Source organism: Neofelis nebulosa, chromosome 7, assembly GCF_028018385.1.
Source record: "Neofelis nebulosa isolate mNeoNeb1 chromosome 7, mNeoNeb1.pri, whole genome shotgun sequence".
Taxonomy (NCBI): Eukaryota; Metazoa; Chordata; class Mammalia; order Carnivora; family Felidae; genus Neofelis; species Neofelis nebulosa.
In genome coordinates, this window is record NC_080788.1 from 72187547 (window position 1) to 72209733 (window position 22187).

The following is a 22187-nucleotide window of genomic DNA, read 5'->3' on the forward strand; positions in this document are numbered from 1 at the left end:
ATGGCTCGGAGCCTGGAGCCTGTTTCCGATTCTATGTCTCCCTCTCTCTCTGCCCCTCCCCCGTTCACGCTCTGTCTCTCTCTGTCCCAAAAATAAATAAAAAACGTTGAAAAAAAAAAAATTAAAAAAAAAAAAATTAAAAAATTAAAAAAAAAATAAAAAAAATAAAATAAAATAAATTGGAGGCCCAGGGGCGCCTGGGTGGCTCAGTCAGTTAAGAATCCGATTTCAGCTCGTGTCATGATCTCAGTCTGTGAGTTCGAGTCCCGCGTCGGGCTCTGTGCTGACAGTTCAGAGCCTGGAGCCTGCTTCAGATTCTGTGTCTCCCTCTCTCTCTGCCCCTCCCCTGCTCATACTCTGTCTCTCTCTGTCTCAAAAATAACTAAAAACATTTAGAAAAAATTTAAAAAATAAAATAAAATAAAATAAAATAAAATAAATTGGAGGCCCACAGTTTTTTTTTTTTCTATGATCTCACCACAGGACAATGTTAAAGACAAGGTTTGCTATGCAAGAGACAATTGGAACCAGGCAAGTCTGAGCCACTGGGACAAGTATGTCTTACAGAATAAAATTTGGGGTTGTCAGATGACTCCCAAGCCCTGTAAGGGTGCCTCTTGTTGCCCAGCCTTTGCTCCCAGATAGCACACGCACATATGCACATTTGTGTACGTGTGCGCGCACACACACACACACACACACCTGGCCTTTTGTATTTTCAGCTTTTCCCGCTTAAGCTGCTCATATATCACAGGTATCATCATTGTTGTCCGAAGTTCCCGACGACTTGGGTTGCGAGGATACCTCCGATAGGTCCAATTCTTGTTCTTTCTCGCATTTCTAATCATTATTGAATGCATCAGTTTTGTGTTGGAAGGAAGTGGCAATGCTGTGTGAAGACAGGTAAGCATCTGAGTCAAGCAGCTTCTAGTCCCTCCTCTTGTCCTCCCACCAATACCGGTCCTGAGCCTGGACCCTTGGGCTGGCAAGTGTCTCACCTCTGCCCACCCTACACTCTGAGACTAGAAAGCAAGAGGCTGACACATATGAAGGCTCCTGTTTCACCTACTCTCAGACATGAGAAACAAATGGGATTCAGAAGAAGACAGATAATAAATACCTTTATTTCTGAGTTGAGTCTCAAGGTTACTGATGGAATCATGGGCATTAAGGAATCTGAATGGAAACTGCCGACTGTGGATCACCGATTTCTGGAAAGCAAAGGAGGGGTCATCACGTTGGGCTCTGTGCTGACAGCTCAGAGCCTGGAGCCTGCTTTATATTGTGTGCCCTCCCCCCGCCCTGCCCCCGCTCACGCTCTGTCTCGCTCTGTCTCTCAAAAATAAATAAATGTGAAAACAAAACAAAACAAACAAACAAACAAAAACAAACAAAGGAGGGGTCATGAGCAAAGTATCAGGGAGTATGGGGTGGGGAGGTAATCAGGGGCCTTAGGAGCCAGGAATCTGAGATAACTACTCTATTAGACTTGTGGGCAAGTGAGGACATATAAAATGGATATTACAGAAGAGATACAGAGAAAACTGGAGAAGAATAAAGAAAAAAGAAAGTTGTCAAGTGAGAAAATGAGAAGAGGTAAAGAAAAATGGAGAAGTAACAGAAGGAGCCTTGTGTCTTTTATATCAGACTCCCTCTGAAGTCAGTTACATCACAAAAGTGCTTCTTCTTGGTAAATCAGTAATCCCAGAAAATAAAAAGGAAAAGTTTTTATACTTGAATCTCTGGGGGTTGTCTCCCTAGATCTGTCTCCCCATGTACCTGTGTATAGCTCATGTGGAATTAGCTTGGTAGCCATGACCTTCCCCAGCCACAAGGAAGATGTGGCAGCATCTCCACACCCACTAGTCCTCCTGAGCCTCACACATACCTCATGCTGGAGTTTCTGGAGCACAAGCTCATGGTGGCGGGCACTGATTCCAACCCGCAGCAGGTTGCACAGATTCCGAAGCATGGCCATGAAGGGTAGCTTCCCATTCTCTGTGGAGGGTCAGCACAGGGTGAGGAAAGCAAACAAAGGACGAGTAAGAGAGGTCACAGACCAGAGCAAGAAGTCATGTAGAAAATTCAGGATGGAGAGAGTGAGGTACTATAACATGTGATCTATCCTACTCAAAATGTTTTAGAGGTCTGGAAAGATAAAAACAGGATTGGCCTGAAGTGTGGAGCAAGATTTATACAATACTGTTTATGGAATGTCTGTTTGAATAAACAACGTCTATTATTACTTTGTCTGCTGGCTCTAGCCCTAAGATTGGACTTAACTGACAAAACATATTCTCTTAATCTAGAGTAATGATTTCCAAGGGCGCCTGGGTAACTCAGTCGATTGAGCATCCATCTTCAGCTCAGGTCATGATCTCACAGTTCATGAGTTCAACTCGGAGTGGGGCTCTGTGCTGACAGCTCAGATCCTGGAGCCTGTTTCGGACTCTGTGTCTCCCTCTCTCTCTCTGCCCCTCCCCTACTCGCACGCGCGTGCACGCGCTCTCTCTCTCAAAAATAAACAAACATTAAAAAAAATTAATTTGTTAATGATTTCTAAACAGTATAGATGGTGAAATGTGAAATTTCCTAGTGTAAGTTTGTTTATTAATAAATACATATGTACTGCAATCAGTAGTTAATATTTCTAGGCACAATATACACCTAAGGTAAGGTTCACCTTCAATTATAGTGAATGTAAGTTCATATTTCAAATAATCTTCCTGCTTATTTCTAAGTTCTCTGGCAAACTTCTTGTGAAATATGATTAAATAGTCATTGCTTTTCATTTAAATGCAGGTGAAAAAGATTTGCACTGAAGCAGAATTTCGCCCCATCACTTTCTTATCATCCATTTGTTTTGTAATACTAGTATCATCTTCAAGTCATAGTTTCTCAATAATAATCTTTTTAAGGCTTATGCCTATTCTATTTTATTTTATTTTTGATGCTTATTTTTGAGAGAGATAGAGTGCAAGTAGGGAAGGGATGGAGAAACAGGGGGACAGAGGAACCGAAGCCAGCTCTGCAGTGACAGCAGTGAGCCCTCATATGGGGCCTGAATTCACATGAGATCATGACCTAAGCCAAAGTCAGATGCTCAACTGACCGAGCCACCCACATGCCCCAAGGCTTATGTCAATTTTAGATGGTTAGTTTGGTTAAGGCTGAATAATAATTCTAAATCCACTTACAATTCAAGGATAAATACTGATAAGTCATTATGCAGAAACCAAAAAAGAGTGAGGGGATTTCATGGATGCACATTGTGAAACCCCTACTCTTCCTCAATAAACTTGAACTCTCATATGGGACATGTACCATAGAACACATGGACTGAGTGATGATAGGGGTTTGATTCATATGGTAAATAGTGGGAAAATTCTTTCTTTTAGATAAGGGTAAACATAAGGAGGAGGTGTGATAGTTTTCCTGGGTACCCCCAGAGGTGTATTCAGACCACTTTAGAGACATGACCTGTCAGCCCCTGCTCCCACCCCAGGCTCTTCCAGCAGCTTTCATCAAGAGAGTGGTGGTGTCTTTTTTTAAGGTGAAGTAAGTCTCCTTTGAATTATAGGGAGAAGCTTTCAGCCTTCTCGAAGTCCTGGGGTTCTCAAGTTCATAATTCTGGTTCACAAAGTGTATAGAACAATTAGGTTGATATATACCATGTAAACTATGTGTGACAACTGGTAAACTATTACATCCTTCATCAACTCATAAAGTGTTCTCAACTATTGCTGTGTATGAAAGGCTTTCTAGATCACTCGGATAAGAAATTAAGTCAAATATCATATTTATGATACTAAAAAATAAATTGAACATTTATCCTTTACACTGAGAAATTCACCGACTGCATTCCAAAAAACTGTTAGTGCGTTATTAATGAGCCCTGTGTTCTCCAAAGAGGGGTCTGTCTATGTAATTACACTTAATCTTAGATTTTATTCTTATTCTTATAATTATTTACATTTTTTGTATTTTATTTATTTATACTTACTTTCAGATCTGTATTTACATAATTATATTTTATGTATTTCCTAAAGTACATAATTTATTCGTACATATATCAGACTGTTTTAATTATATATACATATATTCTGGTATATTCCAAAACTTTTTGTGTAATATAAGATCAAAAAACTCTGGAGACAACCAGATTAGACTATGGGCATTAGTCTCAGCCTAGATAAATGACAGTTTTAATTTTCAGGGGCAGAGGGAGGAAGTGGAGATGACACATACCAGAATCATCTACACATCCTGGATGCCATCCTTCAGGACAGACTTCATCCTATTCCACTCAAAGTATCAAATGTTGGGGAAGAGGCTATCAGGCATGTGTGTATGCATGTGTGTATTCAATTCCCATGTGATTCTGATGGCTACACCACCACAGTGAGAGCAGGGACAGATAAACAGCTAAGCAATTTGGGCTGCCGTGAGTATAATCTGTACTTGGCAGTTCACTGAGAAACAGGTCAAAACAAATGGGGCTTCTGAAGCTCTAAAATATGAAGTCTCCAAAACTCAAGCAGTCAAAAGATCTACAGCAAGATATTTTTCAACACATAGAAGCTGACTTGAAATTTTCAAAGATGAAAGAGGAAGTAAAAAAAGACAAAATCGCATAGAAAGAGCCTTCTATAGTTAAAAATAGGCTAAAAGACAAACAGAAGACTGAAAGTAACTTGGGCCTCCCAATTTAAAATGTTTTTTTTCTTTATCAGTATGGGCAAATGCCCTAAATAGTCCATGTCCTAAATATGGGTTTCTGTGGAGATTCCAATATGCCGTGTGCCAGTCCTATCTTGTTTGGATGGCTTACCCAGTATGATGCAAGTGAAATCAGAGAGAAGGTACCACTTTTGTCACGTGTCGGTAGAGGCTGGTGCATCACCTAGCCACATCTGGAAGAATGATCTCCCTTAGGATGCCAATGCTACTAAAAGCAGGTACCCCTGGTCCACTTTGGTACGGTCAGTGGCAAACCTCATAAATCCGATCACTTTCAGTGATGCAACCACCAGGCAAGAGAATAACTGTACCATGCCATGGAAATTAAGTCAGGGTCCAAAATGTAGAGGTATGCACGGGGAAGAGAGGAAGGGCATATAGGGTCAAAGTTACTCTACCAATGAGTTCCTCCCAGACAGAAGCTTTGTTTCCCCGCAAGCTCAGCTCCCGCTCCCAGGTCTCCGGCCGAGGGAGCTTCATCCGCTTCCCAGCTCTGCTAGAATCCCATGGCCCAGGGAGGCGACTTCGAGAAAACTTTTGTAGGGTGGATGGGTATCTGCAACAGAGGAAGAAAAGCTTATCATTTCCAGGCCAGCTGAAAATAACTCAGAAAAGAAAATGTCAGTCAGTCAAAGTCACGTTTACAGGCCATGTCTGCCTAAACTAATGTTGCCGGGGTCAGAACTACAGGCGCTGGGACCATGGATGTTGAAAAAGCCATGGCGTTACCCAGGTGGAAGGTATGCTCAGGGTGTGTCTTCTCACCTGTAGCCCAGCAGAGCTTGGACATGCTGAGCAGGCTCCTGGATATGCAGTCGCCGTACTAACTTCTTCAGGGTGAATCTCGGCTGAATTTTCTTTGGCACTGCATTGTAGGTCTCCTCAAACTGTGGAAATATCCCTCAAGTCACACAGGGGTCATTTAATCTATGACCATAGTCACTTGCTTCAGAAATCAGAACCTCAGACCTCCTATAGCTATGAGGTCATTTCTTTCCCCAAAGTAGATCTAGGTAAAGAGTAGGAATGGGGGCAAAAATCTCCAGCAACAAGAGTTTCTGCAGAGAACACATGATAGTAGCTCTTTGGGGTCACTGTGTTTATTTATACAAGATTGAGCTAACAGTAGTTACCGTGAAATAATTGGCTTGTGAAAAACAAGACTGGGATAAAATGAACAGAGAACATTTTATTCTTAGAAGGAGGGAAAGGAAAAAAGCAGCTCTTATTTAAATCACTGAGACTTGGAGGAGGAGGTAAATGGAGGTATCAGCACAATGCAAGCTGTGAGGAATGAATAAACTGAAAGAAGTGGCTTCCAGAATCATCTGTGGTAGAAAAGCCAAGTTTGGTTTGTATTAGGATAAAGAGAAAAAATCAGTTGACCAACTGAAAATGTATTCTCTTATAACACTACCATACATTTTCCTAACAATCAATTTTAATGATGATTGGTGATAGCTAACACTTATTCAGTGCCATGTACTGTTAGTATGTATGTATGTATGTATGTATGTATGTATGTATGTATGTATTTAGAGAGGGAGAGACTGCAAGCCGGGGAGAAGGGCATAGGGAAAAAGAATCCCAAGCAGGCTCCACACTCAGCACAAAGCATGATGCGGGGCTCAATCTCAAGACCCTGGGATCACAATCTGAGCAGAAATCAAGAGTTGGATGCTCAACTGACTGAGCCACCCAGGTATCCCAGAAATACTTCAAATTCAGTAACTGATTTAATCTTCACAAAACCCCAATGAAGCACCCAATGAGGTGCTATTATTATCCCCATTTTACATCTGAGAAAACTGAGGGAAAACAGGGTAAGTCATTTGGCTAATGTCACATAGCCCACAAGTGGTGGTGGTGGGATTGAAACCCAGGACTAAGTCCTGATTCTATGATCTTAACCACTAAGTGCAGTGCCTTATTTGTCATTAAGGCAAAAAGGTTTTGTTTGGTTTGTTTTTCAAACATCCCATGAAAGGCAGATGTTTCACACATTTTAAAGTCACTTATCCCGCTGGACATGCCACCTGTCAGTAAATACCAAGGGGGGCAAACTGAAAAATAAAAGGAGCCTTTCCCTGTGCTCTCAAAATCTGACCCTATTACCATGACCGAGAAGTGACCAGGTAGGAAATTGATATGTGCCTACCACACCATTAGTATTTCTAAACTAAATGGAATTCCATTTCAAAATATTAGTTGAGAAAAAGTTGAACATGCACATATAGAACCCCAGAACAAGGTACTCACCTTCTTCTGTTCATCTTTAAGAGGCTTAAGGTACCTTGGCAAACGTTGTGTCTCAGAAAATGGTCGCCCTGTCTTCTGCAGGGACAGAAAAGCAATTTCATTTTATTATTTATTATTTATTTTTTTAATGTTTATTTGAGAGAGAGAGCGAGCACGCATGCGTGCACAAGCTGGAGAGGGGCAGAGAGAGAAGGACAGAGAAAATCCCAAGCAGGCTCCATGCTTAGTGCAGAGCATGACACGGGGCTCAATCTCACGACTGTGTGCAATCATGACCTAAGCCGATATCAAGAGTCAGATGCTTAACTGACTGAGCCACCCAGGGGCCCCAATTTTTATTTATTTTTTTTAATTTGAGAGAAAGAGAGTGAGTGAGGGAGGGAGGAAGAGGGAAAGAGATAATCTTAAGCAGGCTCCACACTCAGCGTGGAGCCCAATGTGGGGCCTGATCCCATGACCCTAGGATCATGACTTGAGCCGAAACCAAGTCAGATGCTCAACTGACTGAACCACCAGGTGCCCCAGAAGAAGCAAGTTCAAAAAGGGAAATGGAGCTTGTCCCTAGAGAGGTTCATTCCAATAGTTCCAAAAGCCCCTCTACCAAAAAAGAAGCCACTCTGGAAAGAGGTAAGCCCTGCCCCCTCTGCCCCTGAGCTCTGCTCGGCTCTTCTGCCTTTCTCTGACTCCTTTTATTTCTGGTAGTAGGAACATCCCAGATGCTCAGTGTGGGACCTCCCAGAGTCAGCATGTTCCTTCAACCCCCCCCCCCCCCACCAACCCCTGCCACCTTCCAGAAAAAAGGGGCCTGGGCTGTGAACCACCAGGTTGACCAGGGACTGACTGGAGGGAGGGGGCGCCGGTGGGGGCGTCTCTTGGCCCGGTGCTTCCAAGGGTTGTACTTAGCCAGCTGGTACTCATCAAACTGGGCAAATTTGTCAGTCATAGCTGCACGCAGGCAGGCAGGCAGGGGCACCAGCTTGTCCTCCTCTCCTTTAGCCAGGTCCTATCAGAGAGGGAGGAGAGGCCATCAGAAGTAAGACACAAACCAACCCTCTAAAACAGGGGAAGACCACTTCATGGGGTTAAGTGAGAGCACATAATTCGGAGGTGGTTCCGAGCCCCAGCTCTAAAGTGACAACTTCTATGATACTAGGCCAGTCATAAACACGAAGTCCAGAATCAGACCAATTTTCTCAAACTGCGGTCCAGCCCTTCTCAATCATCTTCCCCCTGTTGGGCAACCCAACCCAGTCAAGGGAGAAGCTGTCCTGCCTAGGCTGTAGGGTTGAAGACAGCTGAGGGAAGGTAAAACTGGCTGAGAATTTTCTACAGGGATGCAATGAGCAAAGGAGAAGGAACCAGTAAGAGCCAAAGCTCAGGAAACTGAGTGCCATACCTGGTAGAACTCAGCTACCTGGATCCAATCAGAAGGCAGCTGGACAATGGCACAGAAATATCGTCGCAGGTGAGGGCGGCAGACGGGCAAGAAGGCAGCAATGGCTAACATTTTGTTGGCCACATCCCGGATGTTCAGCTGCTGCCTAGTGTACAGACATGCCTAGGGCACAGGGTGGGGAAGGCAGGCATCTTGGCCTCTTGTCCCACAACGTCATGCCCAAAACTAACTTGTGACCCTAATCTGCCTTCATAAAACCTTTCCTGAGCCCTTTATATGGTCTATAAAATAGAAAGTCCAAGCCTCCGGGCTTGGCATTCTACATCTCCATAATCTAGACCTTATCCACCTTTGCAGCATGGCTTCTTTGGAGTCTACTGATCACCTCCCAAGTCAACCAGGCACTTAGAAGGCTTCCCACCATCAAGTTCTATGGAAATTTTACCCAGGGTTCAAACTGCTGATTAAACCTGATGTCTTCCAAAGCCTCATAGAAAAACACTTTTTCCCCCTCTCCTCTGCTTCTGAAGCATTCACTACCTATTACTCCATTTGCATTTATATAATACTTGGTAGTGTTCAGCTTCCCTAACAATATCATAAGCTCCTTAACAGCCAGATTCAAGTTTAATTACATCTGTTAGAATGACCCTCAAGGCATAGCACTGTGTACTTAGCCTGTGTACTTACTAAACAAATGAACCCTAGTATACTCTTTCCCAATCTCATCCTCCCCTGCTCCTCAGAGAACCCCAGGGACTAGCCCGCAGACTCACCCAAAGATCCTCTTCCCTTCCCAAGTGAACTTCCTCCTTTCCACCCCCCGTACCAAGCTGGCCACCGACCCATCACACACCACGGCCACAGTTCCCACCTCCCTGCTTCCCACTCCCATCCTCTGCCTCACAGCACAGTACCTTGAGGATGAACTCAGGCTCCAAGGGGGCAAGTTCACTACAGATTTCGAAGAGGGACACCGAGGTAGGGTCATGTGCATCTTTTATGTTTACATTTGATGCCAGCGTGGAGCACAGCAAGCTCATGAGAACCATCTGAGAATCAGGAAAGAGAGGGGAGAAGGGAAAAAAGAGGGAATGAGGACCAACTCAAGCACCCGCACAGGCCAACTTAGGAAATCTAGAACAGAGAGAAACAACTCCACATTCAGGAAGATGTTTGTCCAACTTGAGAGGTTTGAAAAGAGGATTAGGGAGTGAGAAATAAGAGCTGGGCAATGCCCCCTCTCTTTCCCCTTCCATCTGTGGAGGGGATCTGGCTCGGCCTTTGGTCACCACCCCTCCCATGCCACCCCACACCCACCCCTCCACCATCATCAACTTCTCTCCAGCTCTGGAACTGTTACCTTCTTTTCCTTAATGGCCTGGTCAGTGGGCTTAGAACAAGATCCAGAGTCCCCAGCAGTGAGCTTCAGGACCGGCTCCTCGACTTTCTCCTCGTCTCCCAAGCTTAGATTATAAAAAGGCATTTGAACCTCTGCCCGTTCCTTCTCTTCTGGCATTTTCTCTTCTGAAGAGGAACAATGATCCTGGGGATAGTGGCACTTGTTAATCACAGCATGCACCCACAGTCCCTCAAAGACTGATCTGAAGGCAGCTCCCAGGGACAGGAAGAGTCTACATCTATCTTCTATCATCTAAACTCCTCCCCCTCTCCCTTTACTCCCCAGCACGGATCTGTCTTGTCTGAGGTAGTGACCCCTCACTGTTACACACACCATCTTTCCTGATTCAAGCTTCTGATGCTTTGGGATCTCCCCCTGCTTTTTTCTCCTTGTTGATGCCACAGCTTAGGAGCCTGGGGCCCTTCACAACACACCTCCTAGGGTACTATTAAGGTATTTTGCATTCAGAAGAAAAAGGGCCAAGTCCCAGATCAATCCCCCAGCAACCTTGAGCTGCTTGACCTCAGAGCCTCAGCTTTTTCATTCCCTACCACCACCTACCTGATGGTACCATTAGATTAAATGGGATAATATATGTACGGCCCTTTGCAAATTGCAAAGCCTCAAATAAATGTAAGATGGCAACAGTAATCCTGAAAATGACCCTATGAAGTAGATTTTCATTGACCATATTTTTTACATAAATTAAGTAATTAATTTTTTTTGAGAGAGTGCGTGCAAATGGGGGAAAAGGACAGAGGGAGAGAGTGAGAGAATCCCAAGCAGGATCCACGCTCAGTGTGGATCTTCAAGTGGGGCTCTATCCCACGACCCTGATCTCACAACCCAAGCCAAAATCAAGTGTTGGGCACTCAACTGACTGAGCCACCCAGGAACCCCTCATTGAACGCATTTTAAAGAGGAAGAAATTAAAGCTTCAAAAAGTTAAATCTTGGCCAAGGTTGTATGGCTTGTAATTGGCAGAGATAGTACAGCCTTTGCCTCAGTCTGAATCCCAAGTCCAACAGAAGGAATATGTGTTTATCTACCGATTCTGCCCTGTATGTTAAATGCGCTTGTACAGATGTGTACAAGTGGATGTACCTTTACACATATACATACAGGAAAGTGGACCCTGGTATAGCAGATGTGTCTCATGCCTGATGTAAAATCTCATAAGCACTTAATTGACTGTTCCTGCAATATCACTACCTCTCCTCCTGAGCAGAGGCTTTCTCAGGACTGAGCCTGTTTTGGCTCTGTTGTCTAGAATATCTGAACCAGATATGCAATAAAACTAATGATGCTGAATAACACAGTCCAAGGGTAAAGGTCACCTCAGGAAGAGGCTCTGAGGGCAGAAGGTACACAGGCACAGAGCAGCACAGAGGGAAACTGGCATCAAAATCTAGGGACTACAGCATCCAACAGACATGGGTGGATTCAACATGAGTGCCTGGAGCTATTACCAAAGCTGTTTCAGGAGATCTCTCTGTGGCAGAGATGGATTTAAAGGCCCCGGGACAGGTCAGATGGCCTAGCCCCTCAGAAAGGCACTGGCCCCTCCAAGTTGGAGGCTCAGAGAGCAGGCAGTTGCTGATGTTCAGGCTACGATCAGCTTTCACCAAATCAGCTCTCTGGAGACAGTGGAGCAAGGGGCTGGCAGACACAGTACTTTTTAGAATGGGGAGTGTGGCCAGGCACTGATTCTCCAAGGAGAGGATGTCTGGGTGGGCAGACACATGCCCATGTGGTTTCTCCATGGTCTTCAGGTCAGGAAGGGTGGCCAGGCACCGGTTTTCTAAGGAGAGGATGTCTGGGTAGGTAGACACATGCCCACATGGTTTCTCCAAAGTCTTCAGGTCAGGAAGTGTGGTCAGGCACCGGTTTTCTAAGGAGAGGATGTCTGGGTGGGCAGACACATGCCCATGTGGTTTCTCCATGGGCTGCAGGTCAGGGAGTGTGGCCAGGCACTGGTTCTCCAAGGACAGAATGTCCAGGTGGGTAGACACATGTCGATGGAGTTTCTCCATAGCTGGAGCCCAACCAGTATATGCCTAGAAGGAAAGAAAGACAGGTGATGAGCTCCTGGCTTCACTGGAGTGCATTTGCACCGGGAATATGTCTTTTCAATAGTCCTCCTGGCAATGCAATGCCAGTGATGTGCAGGCAGAGAACAAGCAAGGACTGGGTTCGTTCTAAGGACGCATTCAGAGATTATTATACAGAGAGAATACAAGGAGTACTCTAAGTGAGAAGAGTAGGGAAAAGGTAAGGCAGTAGCTTAAGAGCAGGGAAGTTTAAAAAAAAAAAAATGTCTGGAGATGAAAAGGACATGTCTTCTCATGAAAGAGCCCCTTAAAGCTTGAGTGTGATCCCAGCTAAATATAGGGATCACACTCATAATCTGAACTCTAGATTCTTAGCTCTAGAGGAACAAACATTTTGATCAAGATGTCTATATCCACCAACCTCAACTTCCTTGCCTCCTACTCACTGTTCAACCAACTAAATGGGATTCTGTGGCCCCTATTCCTCCAAAGCTATGCTATTGGTTAACCAATGGAATCCTTGTTACTACAAGAACAGACACATCTTGGTCCTTATTTTAATTCATCTCTCAAGCAGAATATGACCCTGTTGCTTACTCTGTCATTAAAACTCTACTTTCCTCTGGCTGCCTTGGTGCTACTGTCCTGGTTGTCTTCTTACATCTCTGATCTCCTCCTTATGAAGATCCTTTCTCTGTCATCCCCTGAATGGTGAAGCTCCTTAGAATTCTATTCTAATCCTTCTATATATTTTCCCAGGGAAGTCTCACCTACTCTGGCTCCATATAACATTTTCATGCTGGCAACTCACAAATTCATTCCTTGACCTAGATCTCATCTGAGTTTCATATCCATTTATCCATTTGCCTGCTGGACATCTCCACTTGGATGACTCAAAGGTACCCAAAACTCCAGACCCCAAATGTATCACCTTTCTCCCACTCATCCCCATATCCAATCCCTCTCCTTTTCCCCCCTCTGCTTACAGGGGTATGGAGTGAAATAGACTTGAGTTTGAATCCTGATGGAACCATGAATCTACTTGGGCTAGTTACTTAAACTCTCCGTGCCTCAGTTTCCTCATCTACAAAAACTGAGCTAAATGCCTACCTCACAGAGTTATTACGGCAATAAATAAAAAATATTAAGCATTTAGAGCAGTGCCTGGTAATTAGTAAGTGTTCAATAAATGGAAGCTTTTATTATTTGTTATTATCATCATCCAGTAAGCTACTAAATCCTATTGATTCTACTCCCTCAGCGTCTGTCAAATCTATCTAATTCTCTCCATTCTACCCACCACCACCTTTGCTGAAACCCTCCTAGCTACATGGCACACAATATGTAGATCTGTCTAAAGGAGCTCCTCAGTACATACCCCAGCCACTATTTACTACATCACCTTGTTTATTTTACCATGAATAAAAAGTGATTTTGTTTGCTTACATGCCTACTTGTACATTGTTTCTCCTTACTAAAATAAAACTCCCTGAGGGTCAAGGAGCTCCTCTTTCTTGTTCACATATGCATAACCAGCATTGTACACATAACCTGGCTTCTGATGCTCTCCCAGCCTCATCTCTTATTGCTACTTACATCTAAGATGCAACCATACAAACTCTTTTAAGCTTATGAATTGCCCAGGTATCTCTTGACCTTGGATCTTTACACAGGCAGACGCCTAAAACACTCTTCCTTGTGCCAAGACCACTCCCTTCCCCAGCCCCTCCTTTACCAGTCCAAATTCTACTTTCCTGCCACTCTGCAGGCCTCAATCTAATAGTTCTTCTAAGGAACCTTTGCTGACAGCCAGGGCCGTCTGATGTCGATAGCTCTATGTTCTCACAACAGCAAACTTTCTCTATCATAGACACATCCTTATATTGTAATTGCCTGTTTGTCTTCCCCCCTACTAGACTATAAGTTCCTGAGGACAGAGACCCCTTTAGCCTTGTTCACCATTGTTTCTACAATGCCTAGTCAGTGGGATTCAGAGGCTTTTGAGAATCTAGTGAAAGCTATGTAGATTTTTCACAGAAAAACATGAGTATATTCTATTTTGCACTTAACTGTCAGGGAGCCCATTCATGGATCTCCTAGAATCCCCATTAACAGCAATTTTAAAACCTCTGCCTGAGAAAATGCTTGAATTTATACCATTACGCGTGTATTTACTTACTCATTTGGACAAGTGCTTATCTCCTATTTACATTTAAGTACTTTAGGAATAAGTATGCTGTTAAGTCTATCACTTAGATCTTAATATACAAGAGCTTAGGGACAGGAATGCAGAATACTTCCAAGACTTGAAGGGATTGTCAAACCAGAACTAGAAAAGACAGTGATATCTCACCAGATACCAGTGTGAGCAAATCACATCAAGAATGTCGGCCTCTGTGCCCTGTACACTTCCGTCATGTCTTTGCATTATATAAGCCCCTAGGGAAAGGAGTGGGGGAATCTCGGAACTGACTCAAGATTGAAAACAAACAAACAAAAAACTTACAATAAAAAGTAAGTTAAAAGAAAAATAGGAGTTAAATATTTTTTGCACCCTGGAGTTTGTGACGGGAATTCAGCTGGACTACCAATGAAAAGTAAAATCCCATCTCTAGCTCCGTTCTCCAGAGATCACCACGACTAACAGTTTGCACGGTTTCAGACACTTTTCTATGCATATACAAATACATGTTTCTCCACACCCCCCCCCCCCGCCCCTCTTCTTCCTGTCCACAAACAGGAGCATTTTCCACACTTAGTGTGTCTTGGAGACCTTGCCATGTTAACACATGAATACCCACTTTTAAGTGGGCTGCCAGTCTCTCCTGTTCCAGCACACCTCCTTATTAGAGGCAGTGCTCGCACCACCTACGGTTCACTAGCGGCAGCTACTCTCCCTTCCGAGGAGCACTCCGGGCGGAGGAGTGAACACTCATCTCACCTGGTCTCTTCCCGGGGCCTTCCATCCCCTGCCCCTCCCTCCTCCTCACGGTCCCAGCCGGCTCTCCCATTTCCCTTTCACACCCACAATCCCTCCCTGAGTTCCGGGAGGGCGCGGCGGGAAGACTCCACCCCCCCACCCCCACCCCCACCCCCAACCCGTCGGCGCAGGCCCTCCGCGCTCCCGGGCGCTTCCTAAGTGGCGGCACTGGGCCCTTCCCCGCCGGCTTCCGGCTGCCGAGCCCAGCCCCGGGTCCCAGGGCCCGGGCCGACTTCTACCTGCGCCTGGACCGCCCCCGGATCCAGTGGGGCCGGCGACCCTGGCTGTCGGACGCGGGGCCTCTCGGTTCTCGGCGGCCGGAAGCGGGAGCTGGGCTCTTGGCTCCACTGTTGGGAGGAGTGGAAGCCGGAGGAGGAGCTGGCGGGGAGCGGGGAGGGAAAGCGTCCGGGCGGGGTGTGGCAGCCCTGGTGCAGGCCTGCGAGCCCAGCGCCGCTGGGAAGTGAGGTGCCCGTAGGGGATCTGAACACGTGAAGGACCCTGCAGCCCCCTCTGGGACCCGAGTTTACCAACCCCCTCCCCCCCCATTTCCTGGTTCTTTTTCTCCTGACCAAATCCCAGTTTCGCTAAATTTCCTCTCCTTTCTCCTGTTACATCTTCAAACTCCGTTTCCTGGGAAGGATTTTGGCATGTTCTCTGCCTATCTGGACTCCTTTTCTCTTGGTGTCAAAGAGAGTTGGACTCTTAATTCATCGTCAAGTTACTTGGTGAAAATGGAAATAAAAGGTGAGGGAAAGTCTAAAGGCAATGAATGGCCTGTAACCAGATGTAGATATGGAATAATTAAGGCGGAGTGAACTGAGAGCGTGCCAATGTCCATCTGAGAGAGATCCGTGGATTACAAAGAATCTATTTGGAACCATCCTGAAAGGCTAAGCAGAACTCTTCCCAGAAGGTGGAGCCAGGGGGAGGAAAAAGACAGTGACCTCTAGGATGCTAATTCTAGGGCCATTTCATAAAGAGCAGAGCCAAACAGATAATAACAGAAGAAATGTGTTTACATTGGGTAAGACAGATTATCTGTCTTCTGGAAGATATCCCCTTCTTTAGGGAGGTACCCTTCATTCTCAGATAAACACCTGAGCTTCAGCTCAGATTTGGGTGCCCCCAAATCCTATCTTCTCAATTTATTGAGCCAGATTCGTTTCTTTCCTTCGATGCTTCCCTTACTACCTACCCTAGCAGTCCCAACACTCCCTTCTTATAACAAATGTTTTTATGCCCCCTTTATAACTCTGAACTACAATTTGTAAATAATGTATTATACCTACATAAACAATTTTAAAATTTATAAAATGTCTAAAGAGATATAAAAGGGTAAAAGGAAGATGATTTTTTATATAACACTATGTGTTTATGTATGTAAATGTTTGAGAGGGCCCTGCTTGGCTCAGTCCATTAAGCATCTGACTCTTGATTTTGGCTCAGGTTATGATCTCGTGGTTCATGAGACAGAGCCCTGTGGCAGGCTCTGCACTGTCAGCAAGGAGCCTACTTGGGATTCTCTCTCCCTCTTTCTCTGTCCCACCCCTGCTCATGTGCACACATTCTCTCTCTCTCTCTCTCTTTTTCTCTCTCAATAAATAAATAAACTTAAAAAATATGTTTGGGCACAATATTCAAGAAGACACAATATAGTCCTCAGATGCATGCAGCTCTATATAGAATCACCTTGAATGTAACAGCCACAACTCTAGCATGATATGGGGATGTTATGATGGTAATTCAAATACCATGAATAGAGGTGCTGATGTGGCATGATTTTCCAAAATGACAAATAATCTCTGGCAAATTTTTGAACAAAACAAGGCGTGATCATCCCATGATATTTATAGCAGTGGCACTCTGGAAAGTTCAGGATATATTAAACCAAATATGAAATGCCTGTGTTTACATTTAAAATAAATTCAGGTCCTAATTTCAATGGCTTTTCAACTACACAAATGACTGGCAAGTCATTCAAAGTTGTCAGTGATGCAGGCATGTTCCTCATTATGTGGGAGGGCCCTGCACAGTTGCTGAATGTCTACCAATCTTGGCTAGATGTTAATCCTACTCATTAAATGTCTATGGATAACTCTAATGATTATGAGAGCAAAAAAAGCTTCCATGAATTCCTGAACCCACCCCCCAGGCACGTTACTGCCCATTGGAAGTCTGCCTATAGGGGAAGGGGAGGAGTTTGGTGAAAGAACACAGATCTAGGGAACCCCCGAGAAAGAGGCTGTGCAAGGAGACAGGAGTGGTGGCGTATCTAGAAGATGGAAGGAAGAAGAGTCTACCCAAGACTTCCTTCTGAAGGCCTAAATCTACAAGACCTCTTCCCCTTGGAATAAGGGAGGTACTGTAGGTAATTGTCCCAACCTCAAGGTGTCCTCCTCTGTAGCTCTCTGTAGGAAATGTCTGCCTGCCCTACCAGTGAAAGAACAGCACATGCAAGCCCTTCCAGCTTAGTCCAGTGAGCACTGAAGCCTCAGATCTGAGGACACTAGGGATGCAGGAAGAATAGCAACTGGGGACTACCACTTCCTAATTTACTACAAAGATCTAGAGTTTACTTTCTGATTAGTTGCAGCAGCAAAGGAATTCAAGGCCAGCAAAGCCTAAACACTGGAACCACTGGAGAACTTTTAAAAATTCCCAATCCCAGGCCACACCCTAGACTAATTAAATCACAGTCTCCAGAGTAGGACCCGGGCATCAGCAGTTTTTGAAGCTCCCTCAATGATACTAATGTGCAGACAAGTTTGGGAACCTCTGCCCCAGGGTCTTGCTAATTTAACAGTGGGCTGTGGACCACCATCAGCAGCAGCACCTTGTTAGAAATGCAAACTCTTGGCCTACATGCCTGATCTGTGAATCACAAACTATAATTTAACAAGATTCCCAGATTATTCCCACTCACATTGAACTTTGAGAAGCACTAATCTTAACAAGAGGAGTGCACCCTTAACAGCATTTCCAAATGCTGGAGGCCGAGCCTGGCGACTGGTGTTTTAACAGGTTCTTTGGGCAATTTTGACATATGCTGAAGTTTAATAACCCCTGATTAAAACTAGGATTGTTGCTTACCATCCTCCATTACCCACCCCCCACCTTGAAAATTTCTGATTCAGTAGATCTGGGATAGGACCCCAGAATTTGTATTTCTAACAAGTATTGCTCAGGTAATATTGATTCTGATCTCTGATCCCAGGACCACATTTTGGAAACCACTGGTCTAGAGTGATTCCCCAAAGAGATAGTCACTACCTACCCCAGTGAAGCTTAATAAGGAATGCCCTTTGCCACATCTGAATTTCATATATATATATTTCATATATATTGGGCCCAATTTGATTCCATCTCAGTTAGAGAGCCACTGACTGATCCCTAAAGGATATTTCAGCTGGACTTCGAGAGAGCCAGATAAACTCTCTCTGCGTTGCAACAGAGAAAATCTCTCAACTGGCAAAAAGTTTACAAAGTCCAAGCTTAGCTTTTCTTTCAGGTGGACAATGCTAAAGGCATCTTGCCAATATTTGTTCTTTTGAGTTCTGCTTTTCTAAATTAGCCACCCTCTTGAGGAGAAGCAACCTTTCTTCAGATTACTATCATTGATTAAAGCAGGGAGTGTTGCCAAACAAATAACTATACCAGAGCTGAGGAGGCATTGCATTCTCCACTGTGTTAACTTTCATAGACTGATCTTATTTGCCTCATTTCCTAGTTCTTAGAGGATACCACTCCGTTTTTCCTTTATATCCAGCCTACACCACTAATTGCTCATCAGTGGCACTGAGCTACATGTCTAAGTGATGAGTGTGGTGTCCAGGCTGATTCCTTTCTGGGGTAAAGGAGCACTATCCTCTCAGCCCTTAGAAGTCCCTTTATTTTTTTTAATGTTTATTTATTTTTGAGAGAGAGAGAGAGAGAGAGAGATGGGGGGTGGGGAGGGGCAGAGAGAGAGGAGGACAGAGGATCTGAAGCAGGCTCTGTGCTGACAGCAGTGAGTGGGGCTCAGATTCACAAACCATGGGATCACAGCCTGAGCAGAAGTCTGACACTCAACTGACTGAGCCACCCAGGCACTCCTAGAAGCCCCTTTATTTAGGGCCTTACCACCTATGAATATTGCTCATCTCTTCTCGTCAGTTTTATTGCACATTTCTTGTCCTCCCTCATTTTGATTCAACAAACACCTGTTCACTAATATAACATAATAAAGTGTCAACTACACTTCAATTAAAAATATTGTTTAATCTGTTAAGCATCTATCAAGTGCAAATGATAGCATGTAAATTGTATAAAACATGAGTTCTTCTCAAGGCTTCATGGTCTCATGAAGGAGATAGATACATGCAGAAGTCACAAAAATACCAGGCAGATTATGAGAAATGCTATATTCCACTAAGAAACAAACTATAGGGTTATGTGGGGAAGGGACTTTGAGCAATTACCTTGAGGGATAGGACTTTGAACTGGGAAGGGCAGGCCTCCGATAAGAATGTAAAGGCCAGCGCCCTGGGTAGCTCAGTCTGTTAAGTGCACAACTCTTGCTTTGGCTCAGGTCATGATCCACCGAGCCCCTGGTGGAGCCCCAGTCACACTCAGTGTGGAGCCTACTTGGGATTGTATCTCTCCCTCTCTCTCTCTGCCCCTCCCCCACATGTGTGCATGTGCACTTTCTCTCTCACTCAAAATAAATAAACAAACCTTTAAAAAAAAGATTGTAAAGACCACTGGTTTCAGTGGATTTTTCCTCATTTTAAATAATTGCCTTTAGATTTACAACTTGTGTTTCTGTTCAGTCTAACCACTGCCAACTTTAAAATATCGCACAAATTGTGATATATGTGATATCCTACTACAGTAGTACTTGGCATCCCAAAGGAGCCCTTCTGGGCCATCTGAAAGCCACAGAAGCCAATCAGTAGGTTACAACAACTTCAGGGCCTTCTTTCTTCTGACTCCTCTGACTCAAAGCAACCTCGCGACTGGTCTCCAGCCTGTTGACATTTACCAACACCTCTCTTCATCCTCCTTCAATGAGCGTTTCCCACTATGAGCCCTCCTTCCCTGCCTAGTCTCCTTTACCAGGTATGGCAGATTAAAGAAGACCACATATTTTTTGCTTCTCCTGCCACTGAGAAATGGAGTCTGATTTTTCCCTTCTTGATTCTGGGCTGACCTGGTGACTTGCTTGACCGAGATACATGGCAGAAGTGTCAGTCTGTGACTTCCGAGGCCAGGTCAAAGGAACTTCACACTTTCTACCCAGGACTCTTGGAATACTACCTCTGGGGGCTGCCACATAAGTTCAACCACCCTTAGACTGCCACATGGAAGAGCCACATACAGATGCTTCAGTTAACAATCTCGGCTGAACTTAGTTTTCCAGACATCATCACCAAACATGTGAACCAAGCTGGCTTGGGCACTCCAGACTAGTCCACTTGCAGCAAATACAACCAAGTAACTTCTATCAATGAAAATAGGACAGAAGAATCATCTAGCTAAACCCTGTCCAAATTTAAGTGAAACCAATGACACACAAAGTCATGAGAAATATAGTAAAATAGTTTTTGTTTTAAGTCACTAAAAGTTTTGGGTAGTTTGTTATGTATCATTACATCATTGGAACACTAGACCTGCAACATTTAAGGCTAGTTTACATCAGATTACATTGTAGTGAACTCATTGTCCTAAAATCTTGGGGTTTTTTTTTCAAGTTTATTCACTTTGAAAGAGACAGAGAGCACAGGCAGGGGATGCGCAGAACGAGAGGGAGAGAGAGAGAATCCCAAGCAGGCTCCTCAAGGTCAGTGTGCAGAGCCCAATGTGGGGCTCAAACTCACAATACCGTGAGATCATGACCTGTGCAGAAATCAAGAGTCGGATGCTCAACTCATTGACCCGCCCAAGAGTCCCTCCTTAAATCTTCTAAATCACTTAATTCCCCATACATTGGTTTGTGCAATAGTTCCTTGTAATAGAATTGCTTATCATGGAGGTAGGTTAGCTAAAGTAGATGCCAATCCATGTGGCAAGCAGATCTGCCTGGACAAGGAGCCTCATATTTACAGAATAGGTTACACTCCCTCATCATTCATTCAACAAATATTTATTCATTGATATCAAATTAATCAACATCCAAACCAATCTCTGGGATGTATGCAGTGAAGTCATGTTTTTCTAATAGCTGTACGGCCCATAGTTAGAGTCAACAAGTACAAGGAGACACTGGATCTATCAGATCCAGCACTCCTTCCTACCCTTGATCTAGTCTTTGTAGTGAGGGAAGTGGCCCTGTTTCTCAGCTTACAGAGAGGTATTGGGAAGAGGTCTCGACAGAAGACAATGAATAGATTTAATATACTGTTCCCATATATTCTTCTGCCTTTTGCATAAAAATTTAGTATCAATTTCCATACCCTCTTGGGATACTGGTTTTTAAAGAGTATCAGCACTAAATGATCCCTGTTGTCTAAAACCTAACAAACAGGTAACTTTGGCACCTTCTCTTTGCATATTAGCAAACAAGTGTTTAAACAGACTATGCAAGTAGTCAGAGGTCATTTGGGATAGCCACATTCTAGGTATGTAGCCGCAATAAAAACTTACCAAAATTCACTTCAGAAGTTACTATGGCCAGGTACTCTAGCACTTAGCATCATATCCCTTAGCACTGCCTCTTGTAAGGACCTGGAAAGAGGAGTCCATGCTGTGGATTAGTGATCCTGGAGGCTGTAAACAGGGCTTGGACAATCTTACCTCTTGCTTGCTAGCCACATTTTAACAGTTGGAGAAAAACAGGTCTTAACACTTTCCTAACTCTCACTTGACAGTCCAAAGGGTTCAAATGACTTGCCCAGGTTGAAATAGTTGGTCAGAGAAGGAGCTAGGACTAGAACACCAGTCCCTTGATTCACAGTCCAGCCCTTGGCCACAGTAGCACCTGCTTCCTTTGACATGTCTTTAGCATTATTGTCTATAGAAGGTCACTGCTAAAATGAACCATTGCCCTGAAGGCCTTTTACATGAACACATTAAAAGAGTATATCGGGGACGACTGGGTAGCTCAGTCAGGTAAACATCCAACTCTTGATTTCAGCTCAGTTCATGATGTCTTGATCGTACCATCAAGCCCCACATGGGGCTCTGCATTGAGCAGAGCCTGCTTAGGATTTTCTCTCTCACTCTCTGTCTGCCCCTCCCCTTCTCACTCTCACACTCTCCCTCTCTCTTCCAAAATAAATAAATAAACGTTTGTTTTTTTTTTAAAGACCATGTCAGCAGTCCATAAGTCTTGGAAAATGGGACCTGCCTGAGAAGTACAGACTCATGTCAAGAAAGTAATCA

At 44.3% G+C, this 22187-nt stretch overlaps 1 protein-coding gene across 14 annotated transcripts in view; it reads right to left on the reverse strand.

Annotated features, from left to right (window-relative positions):
* Window positions 1–15207, reverse strand: part of TEP1 (telomerase associated protein 1) — a 45161-nt gene extending 29954 nt beyond the window's left edge. For 7 of the 14 annotated variants that reach the window (XM_058738359.1, XM_058738367.1, XM_058738369.1 and 4 more), the window contains exons 1-12: window positions 14202–14223; window positions 11267–11854; window positions 9759–9941; window positions 9313–9447; window positions 8396–8557; window positions 7841–8002; window positions 7000–7074; window positions 5506–5627; window positions 5139–5296; window positions 1889–1998; window positions 1121–1211; window positions 703–889 (exon numbers count right to left, since the gene is read on the reverse strand). In XM_058738359.1, coding sequence (XP_058594342.1) covers window positions 703–889; window positions 1121–1211; window positions 1889–1998; window positions 5139–5296; window positions 5506–5627; window positions 7000–7074; window positions 7841–8002; window positions 8396–8557; window positions 9313–9447; window positions 9759–9941; window positions 11267–11830 — 1949 coding nt within the window. In that variant the 5' untranslated portion in view covers window positions 11831–11854; window positions 14202–14223. Of the gene's footprint in view, window positions 1–702; window positions 890–1120; window positions 1212–1888; window positions 1999–5138; window positions 5297–5505; window positions 5628–6999; window positions 7075–7840; window positions 8003–8395; window positions 8558–9312; window positions 9448–9758; window positions 9942–11266; window positions 11855–14201; window positions 14224–14649; window positions 14743–14789; window positions 14867–15067 lie in introns of those variants that run through there. The other 7 variants (XM_058738364.1, XM_058738366.1, XM_058738358.1 and 4 more) reach the window with 4 other exon arrangements.
* Window positions 15208–22187: the final 6980 nt, after the last annotated feature.